The sequence below is a fragment of the Lactuca sativa genome, chromosome 4 (genome assembly GCF_002870075.4).
Source record: "Lactuca sativa cultivar Salinas chromosome 4, Lsat_Salinas_v11, whole genome shotgun sequence".
Classification (NCBI taxonomy): Eukaryota; Viridiplantae; Streptophyta; class Magnoliopsida; order Asterales; family Asteraceae; genus Lactuca; species Lactuca sativa.
Genome location: NC_056626.2, coordinates 215,987,075 through 216,008,759, shown reverse-complemented (window position 1 = coordinate 216,008,759; position 21,685 = coordinate 215,987,075). Strand labels below are relative to the sequence as shown.

Below are 21,685 nucleotides of genomic sequence, written 5' to 3'. Positions count from 1 at the left end.
TTTAACGTATTTTTTTGAAGTAAAATATGAAGATATCAATTTCCATTCCATCTTTGTTGGCCAAATATTTGATTTTATAAGAACTTTTCAGTAATTTTCCATGTTTGTAGATGTTTGGACTGCTCTAAACCTCGATTGTTGATTACATGCTTTTTTACATTTATTTCTCATTGTAAGTTTTGCATTCACTGATTGTGTTTGGATTCCAACCCGGCAAAGCGGGGATTCTTCCCTAGTTATATATAAAAGAGAAAATGACAAAAATAGCCAATTATACTAATTGCATTACAAAAATAGCCAAAAAAATCGAGATTACATATTTAGCCACCCATTTCGCAGATGAGAAGGTCCCATCTGCGAAATGGGCATCTCATCTGCGAATGTACAAGTGCCTGAAGCACAACTGTGCTTCAGGCACTTGTACATTCGCAGATGAGATGCCCATTTCGCAGATGGGACCTTCTCATCTGCGAAATGGGTGATTTTTAGGTATAAAAACGTTTTTTTTTTTTTTTTTTTTTCATTTTCACCATTCTCTACACAAAAACTCTCTCTAACTTTGGGCATCTCTCGGAATTTTGGCTAGTTTTTGAAGAAAATGGAGGATTATGTCAACAATCCCGCAAATATGGTTAGATTTTAACTCTTTTAATGTTTAAAGTTATTTTTTTTTAAAGTTAATTTTGTTGTGTTTGATAGTTTTAGTATATTTTTAGTATACTTGAAGTTTAAATGCAAGTAGAGACAAGTAGAGACTGCGTAGATAATGTGACTGCGTAGATAATGTTTACAATTTGTTATTTTTGTAGTTTTTTTAGTTGTTGTATAACCTGAAATCTTGTAAATTTTTATCCTATAATTGTTTATATAAACTGCAAAATAGTTGTTTGTATATATATTTGTCGTATAACATTTGTATAAGTTGAAAATTTGTCATATATATATTGTTAGAAATTGTTTTTATTTCTCGTATAAGTTGAAAAATTTGTATAAAGTAGTCGTATAACTTGCAAAATTGTTAGTTTGGTTGTCGTTTTATTTTTAAATTTTTTTGTTTATATGGTTATATAATGTTAGTTTTAATTAGAAAGATAAAAATTGTTTATATATTTGTCATTTAAGTTGAAAATTTGTTTAAGTTGAAAATATGTTTAAGTTGAAAATATTTATATAATTATGTATGATATTGCTTTCTATCGTAAATATATTTGTTGTATAACTTGGAAAATTGTTTATATATGTGTATGTTATTGTTTTTTATCGGGGAAATATATATATTAGTAATTAAGAAAGTATTTGCAGTTCGTAATCATATATTTAAAAAAATATATATTTTTTAGTTATCTAATTTGTTTTTGTGTTTTTTTTTGCAGCATGATTTTAGTTTAATGAATACGAAAGCCTTTGCGAACCTAAAAGGCTCTGGCGGTAACATATGGGAAGTCTTTGAAGTTTTAGATGATGCCCGACGTGCTATTTTCAGAAATACCGTCTTTGGCTATTTTATTGATGTCCCTCGTTTACAAGGGGACGCTTTATTGTTTCATAAAATGTTCCTTCATCAGATCCGGCCGGACCCTGTTTTATCTCCAGATGGAATAAAACGTTTATATTTTCGAGTAGGCAATACCAAAATGGTTTATGGGCCGGAAGAGTTTTGTTTGATTACCGGCTTCAATTTTGGGGAGTATCCAAAAAACATTGGGAGAAAAGGGTCGGAAAAATTAATAAGCAGTAAAAAAAGATGTTTACTGCGTGAACGGCTATTTCCGGACCATACTAATAGTTCGGTGAAAATTGGCGACCTGAAAAGTTTAATTTTAAATCAAACATTCCTAGCACTTGACGACCTTGATGCAGTTAGAGTATGTTTGATATACATTTTGTGTGAAAGTTTTTTGGGCAAAGAAGTTAACGATCGGGTGCCACAAGATTGGTTTTATTTGGCTGAGAATTTGGATCTCTGGAATAGGTATATTTTCTTTACGTTAAAAGTTCTATTTTATTAAAGTTATAATTTATATAATAATCAATTTTGTTTTTTTTTTTGTTTTGTTAGCTTCGCTTGGGGTAGCTATCTATGGGATTTTACTTATGTTGACCTTGAGGATACGTGGAATAAGATACATCATTATTTATCACTTCCTGAGCGTGGTCAAACTTTAAAGTATTCCGTCTCAGGATTTACGGCTCCAATTAGGGTATAAAAATTTTATTATATTTAAATTGTTTTATTGTTATATTTTTTATTTTAATTTTAACTTTTATTACTGTTATTGTACAAAATTGTAGATATGGATATATGAGATGATTCCGGCTGTTCGTGCATGTGGATTTGCATTGAGAAAAAATAAAGACTTGCCTCGGATGAAAAGATGGAGCGGAACAAAAAAATTGAAATGGGTTGACGTGAACAAGATTTGGTCAAAGATGCAGGTTTAAAAATATTTCGTTTATTATTAATAAAGTTGATTATTATAGTTTTATATGCATTTTTAATATGTTTAATTTTTTAGGAGGGGCTACCACCAAGACAAAACATGTTACCGGGTGATGGTGAGATGACATCTTTTTATTATATGTCATTTCAAGAGTATGTATATGGTGAAGGGAAAGCAGTTCCATCCCCAGTACGGGACCATTTTAGGAGACAAGACGAATCTTCGTCTAGTATGTCGTCCAGTGGTCGCTCTCATGGTAGAGGTCGGGGCAGTGGGAAACACAAGCTAGACGAGTTGTTGAAACGGGTACATGCGCTGGAGCAGCATGTGTTTATGAATCAACAAAAACCTACAGAGGTTTTTTATGAAGAAGTGAATAATGAACAATTTTGGAACGACATTATTTTTGAGGAACTGACAGTGTCACAAAGAAATTATGATGAACAGGTTAGTTACACGCTACATTATTTATTAAATTTTATTAACATATATGAATACCTGTGTTCATATTTTATATTTGAAAATATAGGTTGTGCAAGATGAAGTGATGAATAAAAACAATACAACTCAAAATGTTTTTGGTGATACTCAAGACGACAAGGTTGTTATAGATGTTACCTTTACGATTTTAATAATTACTTTTTAATAAAGTGTCTTTCGTTATTAAGTAAAAAGTTATATTTTTAATGTAGGTGTTGGAGGAGAGTAATCAGTATGCGGGGAACAAATTTGATGATGATGTGTTTGATGTAAACGATTATAGTGAAGTTAAAGAGGTTATTATATAGTTACATTAATATTAATATTTTGTTTATTTAGATATTATTGGTTATTAAATTATGTGTATTTCGTTATTAAGTATACAGTATTATCTTTAATGTAGGAGTGGGAGGAGAGGAATGACAATGCAGGGAACAAATTTGATGATGATGTGCCGGATGAAGACGAACTTATAATAATGGGAAATGTAGATTATTTTCATGATGATGATGATGACAAAGAAGTTACACCCGATAAACCTAGGAGTCGAAAACCATCACAATTTTTATGCACTCCTTACACCGAGGTATTCGTTTTATTTATAAACTGATGATTTTATGTTTATGTGAATTATCTGAAAGATATACATTTAAACATTTGAATATTGTTTTTAGTTGCACACGACACCGAAACAAAAAAGAAGAACAAAAAAGAAGGTTGGTATGAAATCAACAAGCCCCGTTCCTCCTCCAGTTTTTGGTGTTGCTCATGACTTCTCCATGTTGCGCCTGCAACCTTACGTAGCAGGCGGTGAGGATGTCATCCAAAATTATGTATTGCATTCATACGATGTGCAGCATCGTTTGTTTAATTTCGTGTTAGATAGAGATTTTTGGAGCTCATTGTTTGGGCATACACACGACGGATGGTTGGAGTCAGCGGTAAATAAATTGTTAATTAATTCTTTTAAAAGTTAATTGTTTTTTAGTCAATAACAAAAGTATCATGTGTGCAGCATATAACCATTTGGTACCGAGTTTTGATGGAGAGACGGTTTGAGAGCGACCGACATACAATAATGCCTCCAAATTTTTTTGTTTCTCATGCTTTGGAAGAAGGACAGGACTGGAGGGCGTTTATGGCTGGTATTGCTACATACCCCAACTTCATGGTTGCTTGGTGGGATGTTGATACGGTAAACTTAATACTTTATATTGAAAATAATATCGTTTTTTTGTTATGTTTTTGTATTGTGATGTAAATAAACATAAATTTATTTTCTGATCCTTATACAGGTCTTATTGCCGATTCATTCATCCCCTAATCATTGGCTATTTGGGGAACTACGATTAGCGTCAATGGAAGTGCATATTTATGACAGTCTTGGTAGAGGTGCTTATGAAAAATTCCAATCCGAAGGAATCTTTTCCAAATTTGAACGTCGGGTGGCAAATTATTTGGACAAGATTAAGTATTGGGCGCGGAGGAACATCCCAAGGATTCCATTGAATATGCAATTCATTTATGAAGAAAACGTTCCCCAACAAAGTAGTCATTTGGGAGATTGCAGTGTTTTTCTTTGTATGTTTATGGAGCAATTGGTTTCAGGTCAACCAATACGTGTTCTTATTGACCCAAAGAACGCAGCTTTAGAGTTCCGTCTCCGGATGACAAAAATTATTTGGGGGTCTAGTCTTGCTCCTCTGTAGTTGGATTATATAAATGTATATACAAATTAATGTTGGATTTCATTATTAGTTTATCTTTAGAGTTTACTCAACGGATGGCAAAAAATATAACGTTACGACAATTACAACAATTTAATGACCTACTAATTACTTATCAATAAATTCAACATAAGAACGACCACAACATTTGTTTTAACGTTACAAATACAACAATTTATTGACCTAACAACTTCAAAACCATAAAAACAATATTGAAAAGCTTACAACTTGTAAACAAGAACTGCCAAGAACAACACCCAACTACAAACCAACGCTATCTTTAACTTCTTATTTTCTGATTGAAAGAGCTTATTAGAGTTAGCTACTTTAGCTATTACCATAGAAGATTGGTCCTTCTCTTCATCAACCCAACTGATAAACCCGCATTTTGGTCCCTGTTAAATTTAATATCCACAGTAAGAAAATAAATTTGTGTCATGTAAACACGAGGGTTTAAATTTGAATGACGGTAAGAACATGATACCAAATACGGGCAAGCGTAGAACAATCTTCCTGGGTTTTTAGTTGTACCCGAAATCCTAACGATACGTTCTCCTCCACAATTGCAGTATGCCATTAGCCTTCTTATTCTTTTAAATCGGAGTTACTTTCTCAGTTAAATTTTTTCATAATGAGTGACACCCATTTATAGAATAAATCATATTACGGACAATTCTTTTTGACTATGAAATAAACTGGTTTGACTATGAATTCAAAAAGTTCAACTATGGAATGCAGACAAGTACATTCTGTAGTATTGTCATGTCGGTCAGTGAAATTTGACTATGAAATGAACTGGTTTGACTATGAATTCAAAATGTTCAACTATGAAATGCAGACAAGTACATTCTGTAGTATTGTCATGTCGGTCAGTGAAATTTGACTATGAAATGAACTGGTTTGACTATGAATTCAAAAAGGTCAACTATGAAATGCAGACAAGTACATTCTGTAGTATTGTCATGTCGGTCAGTGAAATTTGACTATGAAATGAACTGGTTTGACTATGAATTCAAAATGTTCAACTATGAAATGCAGACAAGTACATTCTGTAGTATTGTCATGTCGGTCAGTGAAATTTGACTATGAAATGAACTGGTTTGACTATGAATTCAAAATGTTCAACTACGAATTTAAAGGGTTAAACTATGAATTTTGATCAGTAGAGATACAATATCTTCTATTTATAATTTCATTTGTGTGATCATTGTAGAGCACAATTATCGGTATTGAAAATGAGTAGTCACAGCCAAAGAACCTTTTCTCAACTACCAATTTTCTTGCATAACCTTCAAAGAACAAATCCTAATACCTTCACAGCCATTAAGAAAACCGATAACAACCGCTTTCAATTCTGTTTTGTGGCTTTAGGTTGCGTGGTATAACATACTTCTTTTATTGAGTTATACAATATTTCATGGTAATGTATGTCGATTAATTCTTACATAACACTAATATGTGTTCGTTTTTATGTAGATTCGTACCTTCCTTAGGTGCATGATACCGCTAATATATGTGGGTTATTTACCCCTTCTTGGGAGCTTTCTGACAACAATGTACTTCGCAGTGGCTTTAGATGGAAATCATGAGCCACTACTCTTAGCACTTGGTTTGGGAACCTTACAGTGTGAAGAATCATGGAGATGGTTCATGATGAGGTTAAGAGATTGTTTAGGTGAGGACACAGAGGTTGGTTTCATAAGCAACATGTGTGATAACATAGACTTTGGTGTTGACAGTGCCTACCCAGATTCCTATCATGGATATTGTCCTAAAGATATAGCTCGAAAGATACGTGAGTCTATCGGACATAACAATACGGAAGTCGAATCGTTGTTTTGGAAGTCATGCAATGCATATAGCGTTGATGATTTTTACTTGTGTTTCGAAAGGTTGCAAAGTACATGTAGGCAACCACCTTTCTGCACCTTGCTTATGAGTCCAATTTACTGGCTTGACGATATACCGATTTCAAAATGGACAAGAGCATTTTTCCCAAAAATACTTTACAATGTTAAATCGATTGACGTCCCTGAAATTTTGCAAATTATATCCTCACGTGAGTTTCCTATAACAACGATAATTAAGTTAACCACCACGTCGATAAAATCAAAGTATGCTGAACGGGCCGAACTGGCTGGTAAGGGAGATTGTTATATTTTGTTTTTTTTATTGTCATGCTATTTTTATTAAAATATCAAATTTTACAGGGAGGTTGTCTGGTGGGTTGACCCCTTACGTTGAGAGTAAGGTTCAAAAAAGTCTCAGCAAGTCTTACAATTGTAATGCAAAACGTTTGTATGGGGATACATTTGAAGTCCATGACACTTTTGCCACCAGCAACGTACAACTTGAACGAAGGGTATGTAGTTGTGGTAAATGGCAAAAAAGCGGTATACCATGTGGCCACGCTATAGCATGTCTAAGAACCCGTACATCTGAGTCCATTCAGAGAATGGTTGAATACAAGTTCACTAATTATGTGTATCGAGTTGCATATGGATCTGAGTTGGTGAATGGTATACCATCATATGAGCATTGGGAAATACCAAATGAAACGGTGGTCCTGTTACCTCCCTCAATGCAGTAGTTATTCATGTAGCACATTTATGTTTTATGTAGTATTATGTATTAGTTTTTTATGTACTCCGTTTTTATTTTACTGCTGTTTTACGTATTAGTTATCCATGTACCCAGTTTATTTTTTATGTCGTATTATGTGTTAGTTATTTATGTACCCTGGTTTTATTTTATTGCTTTCTAAATATTGGCTATTGAGGGAACAACATACATTAAAAGAAATGGACGTTTATTAAATAGTAACGACTAGACACATACAACAACAAGCAACTTAAATAACGAAAAACAATTAACTTAACCAACATGCATATTAAAAATAAGGGACATTCTTTAAAACATTCCATGCATCTAAGTGGGTAAACTCGCTACCATCGTATTGAAAGCGGTATAGTTCCAAAGCCACCTGCCGTAGAATGTCTTCATCCGTATTTGCATGTTCGTTATCCAACTCGTTATAAATACGTTGAAATTGTTTCACCTTCATTTTCATATCCAGAAACTTTGCTTTGACATCTCTTCTTCTTCGATATTGAGTGTGGTTCATTAAACGGTAAAACAAATGACAGACACGAGACCAAAATGATCCGGCACGAACTTGTGGGGGACCCGGTGGAAAATCCACCTCTACAGTTGTAATCCAAGCTTGAACCAAAGCGACCTCCTCTGCGTTCCTCCATATACGTGGTGAGTCCATAATTGCAAGGAGGGAAGTAATAGAATACAATTACAACGGATATTGAAATCTATTTATAACGACTCCTTACTTTCCTGGTGCAATGAGTTGTCAACTCAAACAGCAATCTATTGTGTTGTCATTCAACCGGGGATGAATTGTCAACTCGAACAGTGATCTGTTGTGTTATAAGTATAGTACACTGCATTCGTCAATTAATTTTGACTATGAATTGCAGACATATTAGAAGTTTGGACTGCGATTTTGTGTAGAAACTACTATAAATTGACCCTAAGTTACATGCAAAACGTTATTAAATTAACCAATATAGTTGTTCAAATATTGTTTTTTAGATTCTACCCTCTTTGTTTCAATCCAAATGACTTCTATATCATGGAGCAATGAAGAGTTCTTGGTTCTTACACATGCTTATATTCATGTGTATGAGACAAACAAGTTGAATGATCCAATGTTTTGGAGCCGTCTAACAAATATTTTCAATGCTGAAAACCGAATGGCTACAAGAAACGATCGTGACGAACTAGACATCTTAGCAAGATGGTATGAAATGAAAACCGAAGTTCTATTATTCAACGATCTTTATACCAAAATTGACGACACCCGTTTAAATGCTACTGAGGATGTCATCTTGGAAGCTGCTAAGGAGGAATACAAGTCATTAAGTAACGGGTTGGAATTCCAGTTTGAAGCCCCTTGGAATATTTTGAAATATATCCCGTTTGTTTAAAATCTATTTTAGTTTATTATTTGAGTACTAGGTTATTTTCATGTACTAGGTTATTTTCATGTATTTCTTATGTATTTCGTATGTATTTTGTTTGTTTAAAATCTATTTTAGTTTATTATGTGAGTACTAGGTTATTTTCATGTATTTCGTATGTAATTTGTATGTATTTCATATGTTTAAAATATATTTTAGTTTAGTATGTGAGAAACTCGTATGATTAAGTTGAGTTAATATATTTTAGTTTATTATGTGAGAAACTCGTATGATTAACTTGGGTTAATAAATGGCCATTGCATTAGTTATCAAAATATATTAGAATACATTAGTAACAAGATTCCATGAACCATTAAAACATCACAACAATTACATGAAAAAAACGACATAATACGATCAAAGCATTAACGTAAAACACAAGTCCATGGCTTATTCTTAACACAAATTAGAGCGGTCTACTTGAAATACTGTTTATCTCTAACAACCTTCCAAACTTCCTCATATTCGAAGTCTCTGCCTTCATGCTCAAAGATGTAAAACTCTGTAACAACTTCCAAGAACTCTTATTCGTCACGACAACGAACATTGTTACGTTTCGCATAACTACATGCTCGATTGAACCATGTCACTTCCTCCTTTACATCCGTCCACTTAGTAACAACATCTGATTTTTCTCTTTTTTGCCCTTCTCCCATCTCATGGTTAAACAAAGATGTGATGCGACTCCATTCATCACCAATTAGGCAATGCGGGGGAGCAAGTAACGGTTCACCATCCTTAACACTTAGCCAGCACCGTGTTAGAACTAACACCTCGTTTGTCGTCCATGGCCTTTCAGAATTGGAACCAGGTACTTCATTCGAAGAACTTGCTGCATTCGACGACATTTCTAATAATGGGAATTCGTTTCGTTTAGGTGATTTGGGTGTTTGGTTTATAGATCTTAAACATCTATTTATATAAATAAATAGACTATGAAATAATACTTTGACTACGAAATGGTTATATTTGGACTACGAATTTCAGCTTTATGCAGTGTTTTGTCATGTCAAACGGTCATTTATCTCTTGTCACTAAAGGGACCCACTGGGATGTGCAGGTTACTACAGTGACTTGTCATTACTGTCTAGTCATTTCAAAGTTGGACTTCTCATTACTGTCTAGTATGTATAAATACCACTTATTGCTCCAGTTTAATACAACATCGATTTTATTATGAGTTCCTCACACAAATTCGAAATTTGCTCATGCAACGAAGTAGATTGTTACTACTGTGATTCGGTAGACCCTTTTTTTACACCCTCTTCAGCCGGGTCATATATGTCACATGAAAATTTTGAAGAATTAAAGAAGGCTGAAGCACAACAAGAAGAGGAGAAAGAGTCATCCCGACTTCTCACTCAACTTGCTAATGATATAGGTTCGGAATGCAAACAAGTTGAAGAATGGATTGACCTCAATAAAAACAAAATCAAAGAGCATAAAGATTGGATAAAAAAGAGTAAGAAGGCAATCAAAACGACTGAAAAACGGCTTGCTGAGAAGGATGAGCAGTTGATACACATTATGGTAAAAAAGGATCGTTTCGAAGACAAAATGAGAATTAGGGATGACTATATAACAATGGAGAAAGAGAAGTACCCGTTGCAGTTCCCTGAGTTTAAAAATTAGTTATAAAGTTGTTGTAATATTATCATGAAACAGATTAGGTTGCCAAAGGATCGTTTGTTGTTTTTTTAAATAACATGTTGTAACTGTTAAAATAAATCTGCAAACTATATTTTATAATATAAAGGCTTCATTCATTGTTATAATCAACAAACTTAACTAAAATATGAAAGCATAGCAATGTCTTGTAAGAGTTAATAAAAATATTACAATACATAATAAGCTAACAACTCGTCATTACTCTTAATTTCAAGGTTGTTTTATATCAAAATCAGCGTTATGGGTTTGTGAGCAACCCGCTGAACCACCAATATTATATGCCATTTCTGCAGTAGAAATTATGTGACCTGCTCTGCTACCAGACGCCCTTCCAGTACAATTATTTCTCGTGTGTCCTAGTTGACCACATGTAGAACACTCTTTTATAATTGGACCCTCGCCTTGGGATGGAATGCGGTCTGTGTTTCTTGGCCTGCCTGGCTGACGTTTATCCATTATAGGTGGCTTAACAATCATCAAATCATCGGGGATCTCCCATTCGGATGGCTTCGGATGTTTTCCTCAGTGTTTCGGTAAAGTAAGCATTTAATGCAAACCTCGAGCAGTCTTGGTAATTGTTCACTGTTAAACATCTTATGACATGACCACAAGGTATCCCATCAAGTTGTCAATGCCTACATGTACATGTCATATGTTGAAAATCAACAATCACATTTTGTGCCCCCTTTTTGACCTCGCATTTCGTATTTGAGATCATGCGAACATCCCATTTGGTAAAATTTTTCTTGTTTTCTTTTACAACTTCATCCGCCCAAGGGGTAAGTGTTGTTGTTGCTTCCGCTAAAAAAACAGCCAAAATGAAGAAGTTAAAATCAATAACATCGAAACTAATAAAACATTAATATTACAAATTTACGTAATACCTGCAAAGTTACGTCTTTGAAACCACCATTGTTGCATTGTAGCACGAAAAAAATCAATCAACATAAGTATTGGCACCTTACGTGCGTGTCTAGATAATGCATTTATAGACTCCGCACTGTTGGACGACATAAGATTGTATCGGTTCCCTTTAAAATGTGCCATTGACCAGGTTTCTGGATTTATACTTTTTAAGTACTCCCATACTGGTTCTTTTGTCTTTTCCATAACATCCATGGCAGCATCAAAAGCATCAACTGTGTACGCCCTACACGCCTCCCAAAAAATTCCTTTAACCGTCTTACTCTTGCCGAATCTAGATACTATGTTGAAATACAAATGGACACCACATATTCCATGATGAGCGTGAGGAAAAATGTTAGCAACGGATGTTGCTATAGATGGAGACCTATCAGATATAATTGTAAGCTCCTGTATATTTCCTATGCAATCACGTAGTTTTTGAAAAAACCATGTCCAAGAATCAGTACACTCATTTTTGTATATACCATATGCAACCGGTAATATTTGATTTTGTCCGTCCTTAGTAACTGCAAGTAGCATGGTACCTTTGAACTCGCCCTTTAGGTGAGCTCCATCTACTACTAGGGTCGGCTTACAAAAATTGACAAAAGCTCGTACCTACAATACATTGTATATCTATTCAAATACACCAAAATAAATATTAAAAAAAATTAGAACATGATAATACTAACCGAGCAACCGAGTGCGACGTACAAAAACTCAAACCGATCATCAGCATCTGTTTTAATATGTGTGACAGTACCCGGATTATGTTTGGCCAAGTTGTGACAATACGCCGGAAGTTTGGTAAAAGAATCCTCTTTCGTACCCCTTAACGACAACAATGCATATTGCTTCGCACGCCATGCCTGATGGTATGAGATATTGATATTCAATTGAGCATTCATATCATTAACAATTTCTTTTCCCCGATAAACTCTACTATAGTCTTCAGCCAAAACATCAGCAACATATTCACCCAAAACATATTTGTTTGCTTGTCAATGATTAGGTTGCAACAATGTTGAAGAACATGTGTGTACATCAACAAATTTATTCACTTGGAAAAGTCCATCAGTATTTTTAATTGCTTTTGCTCTTAGTAACCAAGAACAATTTTTCGAAACACACACAGCTTCATACCTTGATTTGGTGGATCTACTTGTCCTCGTCTGGAAACCTTCTAGAAGACATTTTTTACCAATACACCTCTTTAAAAGTTCTTTGTTTTTAAATATACTCTCACATTGAATCTTTTGAAGATTAATGTCTACCATCTGTGTTGGGATATCTTCATTATTATCAACTGGCCATGCTGGTACAGGGGGCATACCGTGAAAAAGGTTATCGGGATACTTAGCTTTAACTTCATCACCCAACTCATCTCTATCGGAATTACTTTGTAGCTCGGTTATATCTAAACATACATCACCAACATCAACATAATGCCCGTAAACATGATTTTTTTCATTTTTTTGAATTGAATTTTTTTTCTTTTTAGTTTTATCTACCACACGCCTATTCATAAGTTTAACTTCTTGTTCGGCAACATCATCACAACGACCACCAACATTATTAAGATATGTACCAACATCATCATCACCAACATACTTGTAATTCTCGGGATCCACATATTGAATAGGTGAATAACTAACATTAACATTTTCAGCAACACTGTGAAACTGAGGTACACTAGGAGTATTGAAAGTACCTATCGGATCGTTGCTCCCTTTAAAACTGCATAAATTACCAACAACTTCGTTTCCAATTTCACCGCCCCCATTAACCTCCTCAACTTCATCAACCACCACAAACACTTTCACAGCCCTTCCTCCACTACATTTGATTACGTTTATCAACATTCTAACATCCACGTCTTCAACTATAGCTATATAATAATTTAATTCAAGATGGTGGAAACGAAGACTAATTCTATATTTGTCTAACAAACCAATTTTGCTTCTTACCATAGATACAAAATCACATAACTAATATACTCAGAAAATATCAAAGCAAGTTCAGAAATACCTCCCTGTGGACATATGTATTCCAGATTAGTTCCATTAACTTGCCATCTCCCACCGGTTACAAGACAAACCAAATATTCAATCATTTTTTGAGCAAATTGTAGAGATAGAGAGTATTTCACAAACCAAATAACAACCAAAATGATATTTTTTCTACAAAAGTTTTTATATAGCAAAGCCCATTTCGTAGTCAAACCAATTCATTTCGTAGTCAACCTTAAAAAAAAAAAAAAAAAATTAAAAAAAATTGCATCATTTCGCAGATAGGATCAGAGGATTTCGTAGATGGGACCTATTCCATCTGCGAAATTACCCCTATTTATACCGAAAAAATTAAAAAAAAAAAAAAAAATTCTCATCTGCGAATGTACAAGTGTCTGAAGCACAACTGTGCTTCAGGCACTTGTACATTCGCAGATGAGATGCCAATTTCGCAGATGGGACCTTCTCATCTGCGAAATGGGTGGCTATATATGTAATCTCGATTTTTTTTGACTATTTTTGTAATGCAATTAGTGTAATTGGCTATTTTTGTCATTTTGTCTATATAGAAAGAACGTTAACAGTTTAATATCGTTGGTTGCTTTTTTATTATTAATTCTTATGTCACTTTTTTTTTTAAAAATATTTTAAGTCTGTCCACGTCTTCTGTGTTCTGGACAGATGTTATGTTCTATCGTTCACTGGTCTCATACCACTGCCCAGTACACAGAGAACATATAAAGCCACCGCCTCAAGCACTATCTGCTTATATACGTTGCTTAGCTGTTAGCACCACCATGGACATCAGTTTGGTATTACTAGCTGATTCATCTCTTGATCTTGCTACTTTCAAGCCACGCTTCTACCTTCTTTGATTCCTTTCCCTCAAAATTTCTAGAATTCCCGTTTTCGTTTGCTTTCATAAAATAAAACCTCCAAAATCTTGAAACAAAGCAGAGAAATAAAGAAACGATCTTCGTCATGGTTTTCCCGAAATCAACCCCTTTCACTTGCTCCTGTGTCAGTGATGGCCATAGTTTGTCGGTTGTTGAAATTGGGTGTTCCATGGTTGTCTCTTCTCTTCCCTCTGTTAGCACCACCATTGTTTTGACCTCTACCTGTTCTCATTCTCTTTCTGTTTCTCTCTAGAAGCGATTTCACTAAAGGATTTCTTTTGAATTTGTTGGAATCATAATCGGGGAAAATTGGATCCCCGTAGTTTCCATAGACGTTACCACCGCCACCTCCGATCAATCTACCTCCACTCCGGGCTCAATTCGTCATCCCGTTTTACCTTCTTTTCGTTGATTTTATGAGGCTGCCAACAAGCAAAGATCATCTGCCAATTTCAATTATCTGCGAGGTTGTTAATTTTCTAGATACCCCTTTCACCACACACTGAAATGCTCTCTAAAATGTCACAGTTTTTCAGAAGATGAAGACACAGATGCGATAAAAATGGTCCCTTTCTATAAAACCTTTCTCCTTCTGTTCTTTTTTATTTTTTTTAGATTTACGACATGTTTATGTTATCAGAATTAAAATAAAGTAAACTGTTGTTGCCTCTGTGTGCAGGAGGAAAATGGAAGTAGGGGTTAATATCTGATTTCAAGTCTCGAACCCTAAAACATCACCTTTGATTGTTTTAAGATTGCAAAGGGCGCCATCATGCTTAGAATGTTTGAAATTTATGCCATAAGATGAAACTGCAAAAGAACCAATCTTATTATCTTGTACAAACAGATAATTGACATCCTATACCCACTTAAAGACATTCTATGAGCTGGTGTTTTGTTCAAATGTTTGAAGAATCTTTCACTAACTTCAGATGTGTACATGTCTTTTAGCATAAAACAATCTCATTTTATTTTTGTGGATCAGGCCTGAAGATTTCGAAAAACCAAAGCATATAAAATTTTACAAATCTGTATTAACATGTGAGAAAGCACCCATATCAATTGCACTATTATCAAAGCTCTTCCTTTTTCTTTTACTCTTCAAGTTCTTTATCCACAATTACTCTTGGCAATATATTATAGTAACTGATTTCTATTGTGGTTATTATGTGTTGTAGGTGTATGAGGTATGCTGTAGGAGGAGAAAACCCTTATACGTATTGCCATATCATCTTCAGATTTTGATAACATTTTGGGTGGTGGAATAAGTTGCAAGGAAGTCATTGAAATTGGTTTGTTGTTTAGAGATACGTTTTCTTTTTGTTTACTTCAACCACATATGCTAATATTCCAACTTTTCTCCCATTTTTGTTTTCTGATTATCTGGAGTTCCAGGCATTGGTAAAACACAATTTAGGTATACTATAATGTTGATATAGCCTGTTAAGTTGACTCAACAACAATTTCAGAAATTTGTGAACATCTTATATTGGTTTGTCATTATTTTAAATCCATCTATTATTATTTTTGATTAACAAGAATATAGTTAACTTATGAATGAATACATGACATCTGTGAAGTAAAATTACAGGGAAAACGTCCTCATTCAGTTTGAAAATTTTCCTAACCACAACATGTTTAATCTTTTGGTTTTAACGATGATATCCATGTACCAAATATAAGAGCAAATATTTGTAACTTTTTTTACTTTTTATTTTTAATAATTTTTATTAATTTTTCATGTGACAAAACCATTATCGTTCATTATTGAGACAAGTAATTGTATTTTACAGAAGATATTCAGATATTAGTTATGGAAACTTTTGATTCTGAAATCTGGATTAAACGATATATTTATTATTTTTCAAAATTTTAAATGATGTTATGATATTTTAGGAAGCTTGCATTTATTTATTATTTTCCAAAATTTACATGATGTTATGATATTTTAGGAAGCTTGCATTGCATTACATGCCAACAAATGGTCCAAGTGCTTGGAAGAACCATGTACCCTCTATAATATTGTAACGCCCGTTTTTCAGGCTGGTCATTATTGTTGATGTAATAGTCTAGGTTAACCATTGTAACTCTTTTTGAAGTATTAATGATGAAATATTTGAGTATTCTGTGAATTATGTGTTTATTTTCTTAATTATTATAATTTAATGAATTAAGAATAAAATAAGCGTCAAAATTAAAGGGTGAGATAAGCTTGATATCATTGCATGAAGATGTAGTGGTTGAAACAAGGATTCCGGAGATATAAAGAATGCTGACATCCGATTTATAACGAAGAAGTTATGACCTGTCGAAGTTTCGCGACAGAACCGACAACGTTGAATGACGTAAAAAGTGAAATTTACGTTAGAACGATATTTAGCCTTAGTAATCTAAACGAAAGTCGTAGAGTTCGTTAAACCGAGAGCGTGCATAAAAAGAACGCCCAAATTTGACTTCGTATGAGGACGTTATGATTTTTCTAAGTTTCAACTAAGCAACATGCAGCCCGAAACTTGAATTCAAGATCGAGTGATTGTTGGTCGAAACAATCTAAACGAGAATCGAAGATCTCGTTATGAGTAGTGCAACGATGAAAAGACAGAAAAAAATGGACGTCATATGAAGAAGTTATGAATTTATAACGGAGTTTTCCTGTCCCGGCCTACTAAAAATAAATAATAAAAATAATGTCAAAATTAGCCGACGGAGTCCAAGCGAAAGTTGTAGATCATAGTCTCACCTACGCGTGGATATAAACAACGTCAAAAACGGAGTTCATATGAAGAATATATGAATTTGCGAAGTTTTTAAATAATTAATATTTATTATTTAATCTTTAAATCGGATAGTTATCCGAAGGTGTCAGCAACCCGATCCGGGTTACGCCCACCGTAGAGCTGTACGCCCAGCGTACAGCGAACCATGACCCGCCTCGTACTCGAGTACTCCGAAGTACGTAAGCAGTAACGATCTGAAGCGTACGCCCCGCGTAGAGCATTACGTCCAGCGTAATGCGAGGCTTCAGCCTCTATAAAAGGCATGCGAGGGCAGCCGATTCTTTTGCTCATTTTCTCTTCTCTCTCTCTCTCTCTCTCTCTCTCTCTCCCGTTTTACCTCGTTTTTCATGCAAGAATTATCCCGAAGCCCCGGTATCATTCCCGAGACCTGAAGCAAGTCCTGAAGCCCCAAAGATCCTGGGAGGTGAGATTCCCGAGCCAAGGCTCTGCCCGCGAGAAGCCAATTTTTGTGAAGATCTACCAGATCTACCGAAGAATACTACTTCTACCAGCCGTAGTGCTGTCCAATCATCTTCTGATCAAGTGAGTGTGTAGTCGCTTTCTTCTAACGCATAATTATGAAGTATTTTATACGAAATACGTGTTATGTGTATATTTTTGTTGTTATATGTATGAATGTATATTCACTTTCTTCTATCTCATAGATATGATTTATGCTCTATGAAATACGTGTTATGTGTATGTGTCTCATCTGTTGCTTCGAATATGTATTGAATGAGAATGCTATGCAGGTCTTAAACTATGTATAAAAATATATATTTTTATCTACTAATATGTTGGGTAGAACTTGATGGGTTTTAGCCATAAGAACATCCTATGTGCTCATACAAACCCTAATGCTTGGATCTAAGTTTCTCTATTGTACATGCAAGTTATCCAAGACTATAAACCCTAGATCTAGCATAAGATAATCAATATAACACATAAATTAGGTTTCAGATCATACCTTGATTGTTATGTAGCAATAACAATCTCAAATCCTTCTTGTAATGACTTTAGAAAGCTTAGAGTCACAAATGTCACTCATCTAATGGTTCACAAACACCAAGAGCAAGAGGATGAAGAAGAGAAGAGAAGGAGACACCCAAAAACCGTCCAAAACCCTAATGAGTTACTTGCCCCCGTTTTTGGTGCTCTAGGGATCTTTAAATAGTGCAGCTATTAGGGTTATCAAACTAGGAAACCCTAATTTGGATGCTTAAGCCCTAAGCAACCCATGGGCTCCTTCCTTAAAGGCCTAGGGACGATTTCTAATGGGTTTCCCCATAGAATTCGTCCACTCCTTTAATATGGAGTCCATTAGCTCAATATTCAACTATCATACAATTGACAGTTCAAGTCCCTTAAGTTTAATTAATGTCTTTTAGCCACAAACTTAATTCTTATTAATTCTTGACTAATATTAATTAAACAATATGATTTCTCCTTTAATACATTATTCTCATAATATATTAATAAATCATATTTAATCCTTTCTCTCCATAATTCATCCTATCAAGTTGCTTTGGTGAAGGCAACCCAAAAGGACCATGCACCATCGGGTCAAGTACATACCAAAAATAGTTATGGACTTAGACACTAATCCAACAGTCTCCCACTTGGATAAGTCTAATAACTATTCTGCGTATGACTTCAGATCCTGATATGCAATCGTAGCTTTCTAAAGCCACTGTCAACTCTGATCCTATCAGATACGCGTGTCCTTTAGATAAGGGATCTTATATTCCTCCATTCTAGATATCGTATAGACTGAGACATGGATCTAAATCATTCTCTCTGTCTATGTGCTGTTTCCCGAATTCAGATTTATGACGACTGGCAACAGACTGCAATTTGAACACATCAAATTAGTCTTTGCTTGGCCAAGCACTTAGGTGCCATTACTAAATCATCGAGGGGCCCACAAACATCGCTTTTATCCTACTTTGAATAAAAGGAACAGATAAAATTTGACTCAATGCTCGCTTGCACTCACTCACCGAATCACACACAACAATATGTTTTATAACACCAAGTTACTGGTGCGTATACATATTATCAATATGCAACCGACTCGCAAGATACAACTCACACATCTCGGTTTCAAGAATATAAGATGTTATCGTCTCACGAATCACTCGTGATACAATCCATGAAGTGATCCAAGTGAGCGTGGGTTTAATCCAATGCTCAAATCATATTCATAAGCACTCATGAACGTTGCAGCAGACATTTGCTTATGTCTAATGCTCTTTAGACAATCGACACACCAATTCACAACAATCTTCATTCATATCTACTTCCAACATACGAACGACTGTGGCCCGTTTGAATAATTTGACTGTTCTCAACCAATTAATTTATTCAGGAAGTCAAAACATGCAAAGTGAAACACAAGAATAATACTAATCCCATATGGCCTCAAACCTTTGAGTATAAATAAAACACCTTTTATTTATCACCATATCGATTACTCATTATTTGTTGTTTCGAGTAATCAACTTCTTACTTGAATTATTACAACACTTGTCCCATGCTCTTAGCATGCACACTATGTTTATCTATGGTCCTTCCTTTGTGAAATAGATCAAATGAACACATTTCCAATCATACTCATTTCACAACTCCTAATCATTTTCACAAGTGAAAGAATATCAAATTCTTGCCACTTATGGAATATGTTAGATTCTAACATTTTATGCATGATCCTTTCGTAATATCAATGCACTAAAGTCACAATGACTATTGCCAATGAAATTACAAAATCTTCTATCGGAGATTGTTACAAGACAATTCCATAGATGTGACGTCTCTCACTCAAAGTACATTCCTTTGAACATCCTTTCTTGCATAAAAGTTTCTAATCTAGACATTAATTCTTAATATCCAACTCCCAATATGGAAACCTTTCCATACTTACCATATGACAACTCATTTTCAATAGAATCTTATCTATTCATAATAATGTTGATATAGTCCATACAACACTATACTTCCAACTACTCACAAGCGACCAATCCTCGACGAACTTTGGATTGTCCTTTGATAGTTGTTTAATTATCTTAGTCAAAACCGATTCTTGTCCTTTTTCCCTCTAAATGCTCTAGACATTTGGAAAATTTTAGAATGGTCAAATATTATAGCATTTGCAATCGATCCTAAACCCGAAGCGTATGGGACACGATGCATAATGTCTTACATAAAGATTTGATACTTTATCAATCTTCTGCCATAATATTTTACGTGCTACGTTCTCACAATTCGAATTATGAAGAGGAATGCTGTAATCATAATCGAAATTCAAGAACGCACTATGTATCCTTGACTAAATTTATTAACATTCCACAACCTAAGCCTTTAGATTTGAAATGAAGCATAATATTCTCTCCCTTAATTATAGCAAAACAACCAATCAACCCTTACAACTTTGCAAAGTATGACTCTTGTTTTCTATAATTAATATTGCTAACTTGCAATACTTGCCTTAATAATCATGTAATCATAACATTTATGCTCCCACTATCACGATGATTATTACAAACATAACACTTATGTTCCCACTAGCTTTGACATGTATTCAGAAATAGCTTAACTTTCAGAAAAACAATGCCTATTGAATTTCTTTAAGTTCATATTTCAAAAACCCAATGCTTTGATAATCTTTTATCAAGGCTTCTTACACCTTTGCCTTAGATAGTTTATATGTGTGTCTTAAACAGTTTAGACTAATTGCCAACTCTCTTAATTCGAATCATGGAAAGGGATACCGTAACCATAATCGAATTCGAGAATACAATTTTCACAATCACTATCTTCTTAAAATCTTCCTTAGTGAAAGCATTTCCTCACAGTCATTTTCATGAAGGAGGGAATCTTATGACACTGAGATTTTAATGGTGTATGTGTTCCTATCCATGTGAATTTGTCAAAACCAAAGTTTGCGACAAATCCAAACTCATATGGACCGAACTTTCTTAATCTTGATTTCTTGCCTTATGGTAACACGGCTGCCCACCATGTCTTCCAAGTAGTTAAGAAGCTCACTTTTTCCTATCAATGTACCTTTCATTGAATAAGGTCCTTTCCTTTTATGCATTCAAATGAGAACCCATAGGCTCACATGCATAATTAACTCAATTGGAACGGCACAGAAACAAGGTAATGTCAACACGATAGGTTGTAAACTGCTACTCGTGTGCTAGTGATGATCGATAAGGTTTATTCTCGATTTTTTCTTGAAACCTTTCAAGACCATTAAGACTCCCACTGACTCCTTGACATATAAGATTCTCTTATCAATAAACATTTCTTGACAAACAAATATTCAAGAGTTAGTGTAGCCTTTATCAAGAGAAAACATTTCATAAAATTTGTCCTAGTTGGTCTTTGTCTTATCCAAGACATCACAACTTACTAATTTCAAATGTACGAAAATAAGAAAATCCTTTTTCCAAATTCTACATTTGATGAATGTTATAAACCTTCTTTAGACTTGTCACTCAATGTCACAATCTTAACACTAAGACTTGTTATTGGAACGAAGTATGATTGACCTTTTGATTTAACCATTTCTTTAATTCTCGATTCCTTTTCTTAGACATACCATTGGACTAAGACTTACTTAGAGGATCAATTGAGATATGGTTCTTAATCATTAAGACATATCATAAAGCATAAAAGGTACTCTTCCTTCTTCTTAGAATAGAGAAACTTTTATCTTCCTGCCTACTTGATTCTTCTTATTCGT

The 21,685-nt window shown here is 34.4% G+C and overlaps 4 protein-coding genes and 1 long non-coding RNA gene across 5 annotated transcripts; 4 read left to right on the top strand and 1 right to left on the bottom strand.

Moving 5' to 3' along the window:
• Positions 1-568: 568 nt before the first annotated feature.
• Positions 569-3,319, top strand: LOC128133581 (uncharacterized). The gene is made up of 6 exons (XM_052771078.1): positions 569-631; positions 1,374-1,972; positions 2,060-2,201; positions 2,293-2,436; positions 2,517-2,888; positions 3,308-3,319. The coding sequence occupies exons 1-6, from the start codon at positions 599-601 to the stop codon at positions 3,317-3,319; spliced, it is 1,302 nt and encodes a 433-aa protein (XP_052627038.1). The 5' UTR covers positions 569-598.
• LOC111901604 (uncharacterized) lies at positions 3,315-3,898 on the top strand. Its single transcript, XM_052771417.1, has 2 exons — positions 3,315-3,507; positions 3,596-3,898. The coding sequence occupies exons 1-2, from the start codon at positions 3,400-3,402 to the stop codon at positions 3,896-3,898; spliced, it is 411 nt and encodes a 136-aa protein (XP_052627377.1). The 5' UTR covers positions 3,315-3,399.
• A 65-nt stretch (positions 3,899-3,963) lies between these two features.
• On the top strand, positions 3,964-4,630 carry LOC128133580 (uncharacterized). The gene is made up of 2 exons (XM_052771077.1): positions 3,964-4,116; positions 4,217-4,630. The coding sequence occupies exons 1-2, from the start codon at positions 3,964-3,966 to the stop codon at positions 4,628-4,630; spliced, it is 567 nt and encodes a 188-aa protein (XP_052627037.1).
• Positions 4,631-10,876: 6,246 nt separating this feature from the next.
• Positions 10,877-11,594, bottom strand: LOC128133901 (uncharacterized). Its single transcript, XM_052771416.1, has 2 exons — positions 11,235-11,594; positions 10,877-11,151 (listed from the first exon to the last, which is right to left on the bottom strand). Exons 1-2 carry the CDS (start codon positions 11,467-11,469, stop codon positions 10,979-10,981), a joined length of 408 nt encoding a protein of 135 aa, XP_052627376.1. The 5' UTR covers positions 11,470-11,594; the 3' UTR covers positions 10,877-10,978.
• Positions 11,595-13,906: 2,312 nt separating this feature from the next.
• LOC111896251 (uncharacterized) lies at positions 13,907-16,293 on the top strand. Its single transcript, XR_002851839.2, has 2 exons — positions 13,907-14,726; positions 14,841-16,293. It is a non-coding gene; the product is annotated as an uncharacterized LOC111896251 (long non-coding RNA).
• Positions 16,294-21,685: the final 5,392 nt, after the last annotated feature.

Excerpts from the sequence above, each read along its gene's own strand:
- LOC128133581 (XM_052771078.1), top strand. The coding sequence starts at position 599 with ATGGAGGATTATGTCAACAATCCCGCAAATATG. Across the intron at positions 1,973-2,059 it reads AATTTGGATCTCTGGAATAG|CTTCGCTTGGGGTAGCTATC; the intron begins GTATATTTTCTT and ends TTGTTTTGTTAG. Across the intron at positions 2,437-2,516 it reads AGATTTGGTCAAAGATGCAG|GAGGGGCTACCACCAAGACA; the intron begins GTTTAAAAATAT and ends TTAATTTTTTAG.
- LOC128133580 (XM_052771077.1), top strand. The coding sequence starts at position 3,964 with ATGGAGAGACGGTTTGAGAGCGACCGACATACAATAATGCCTCCAAAT. Across the intron at positions 4,117-4,216 it reads CTTGGTGGGATGTTGATACG|GTCTTATTGCCGATTCATTC; the intron begins GTAAACTTAATA and ends ATCCTTATACAG.
- LOC128133901 (XM_052771416.1), bottom strand. The coding sequence starts at position 11,469 with ATGGATGTTATGGAAAAGACAAAAGAACCAGTATGGGAGTACTTAAAA. Across the intron at positions 11,152-11,234 it reads TCAAAGACGTAACTTTGCAG|CGGAAGCAACAACAACACTT; the intron begins GTATTACGTAAA and ends CTGTTTTTTTAG.
- LOC111901604 (XM_052771417.1), top strand. The coding sequence starts at position 3,400 with ATGGGAAATGTAGATTATTTTCATGATGATGATGATGACAAAGAAGTT. Across the intron at positions 3,508-3,595 it reads TATGCACTCCTTACACCGAG|TTGCACACGACACCGAAACA; the intron begins GTATTCGTTTTA and ends TATTGTTTTTAG.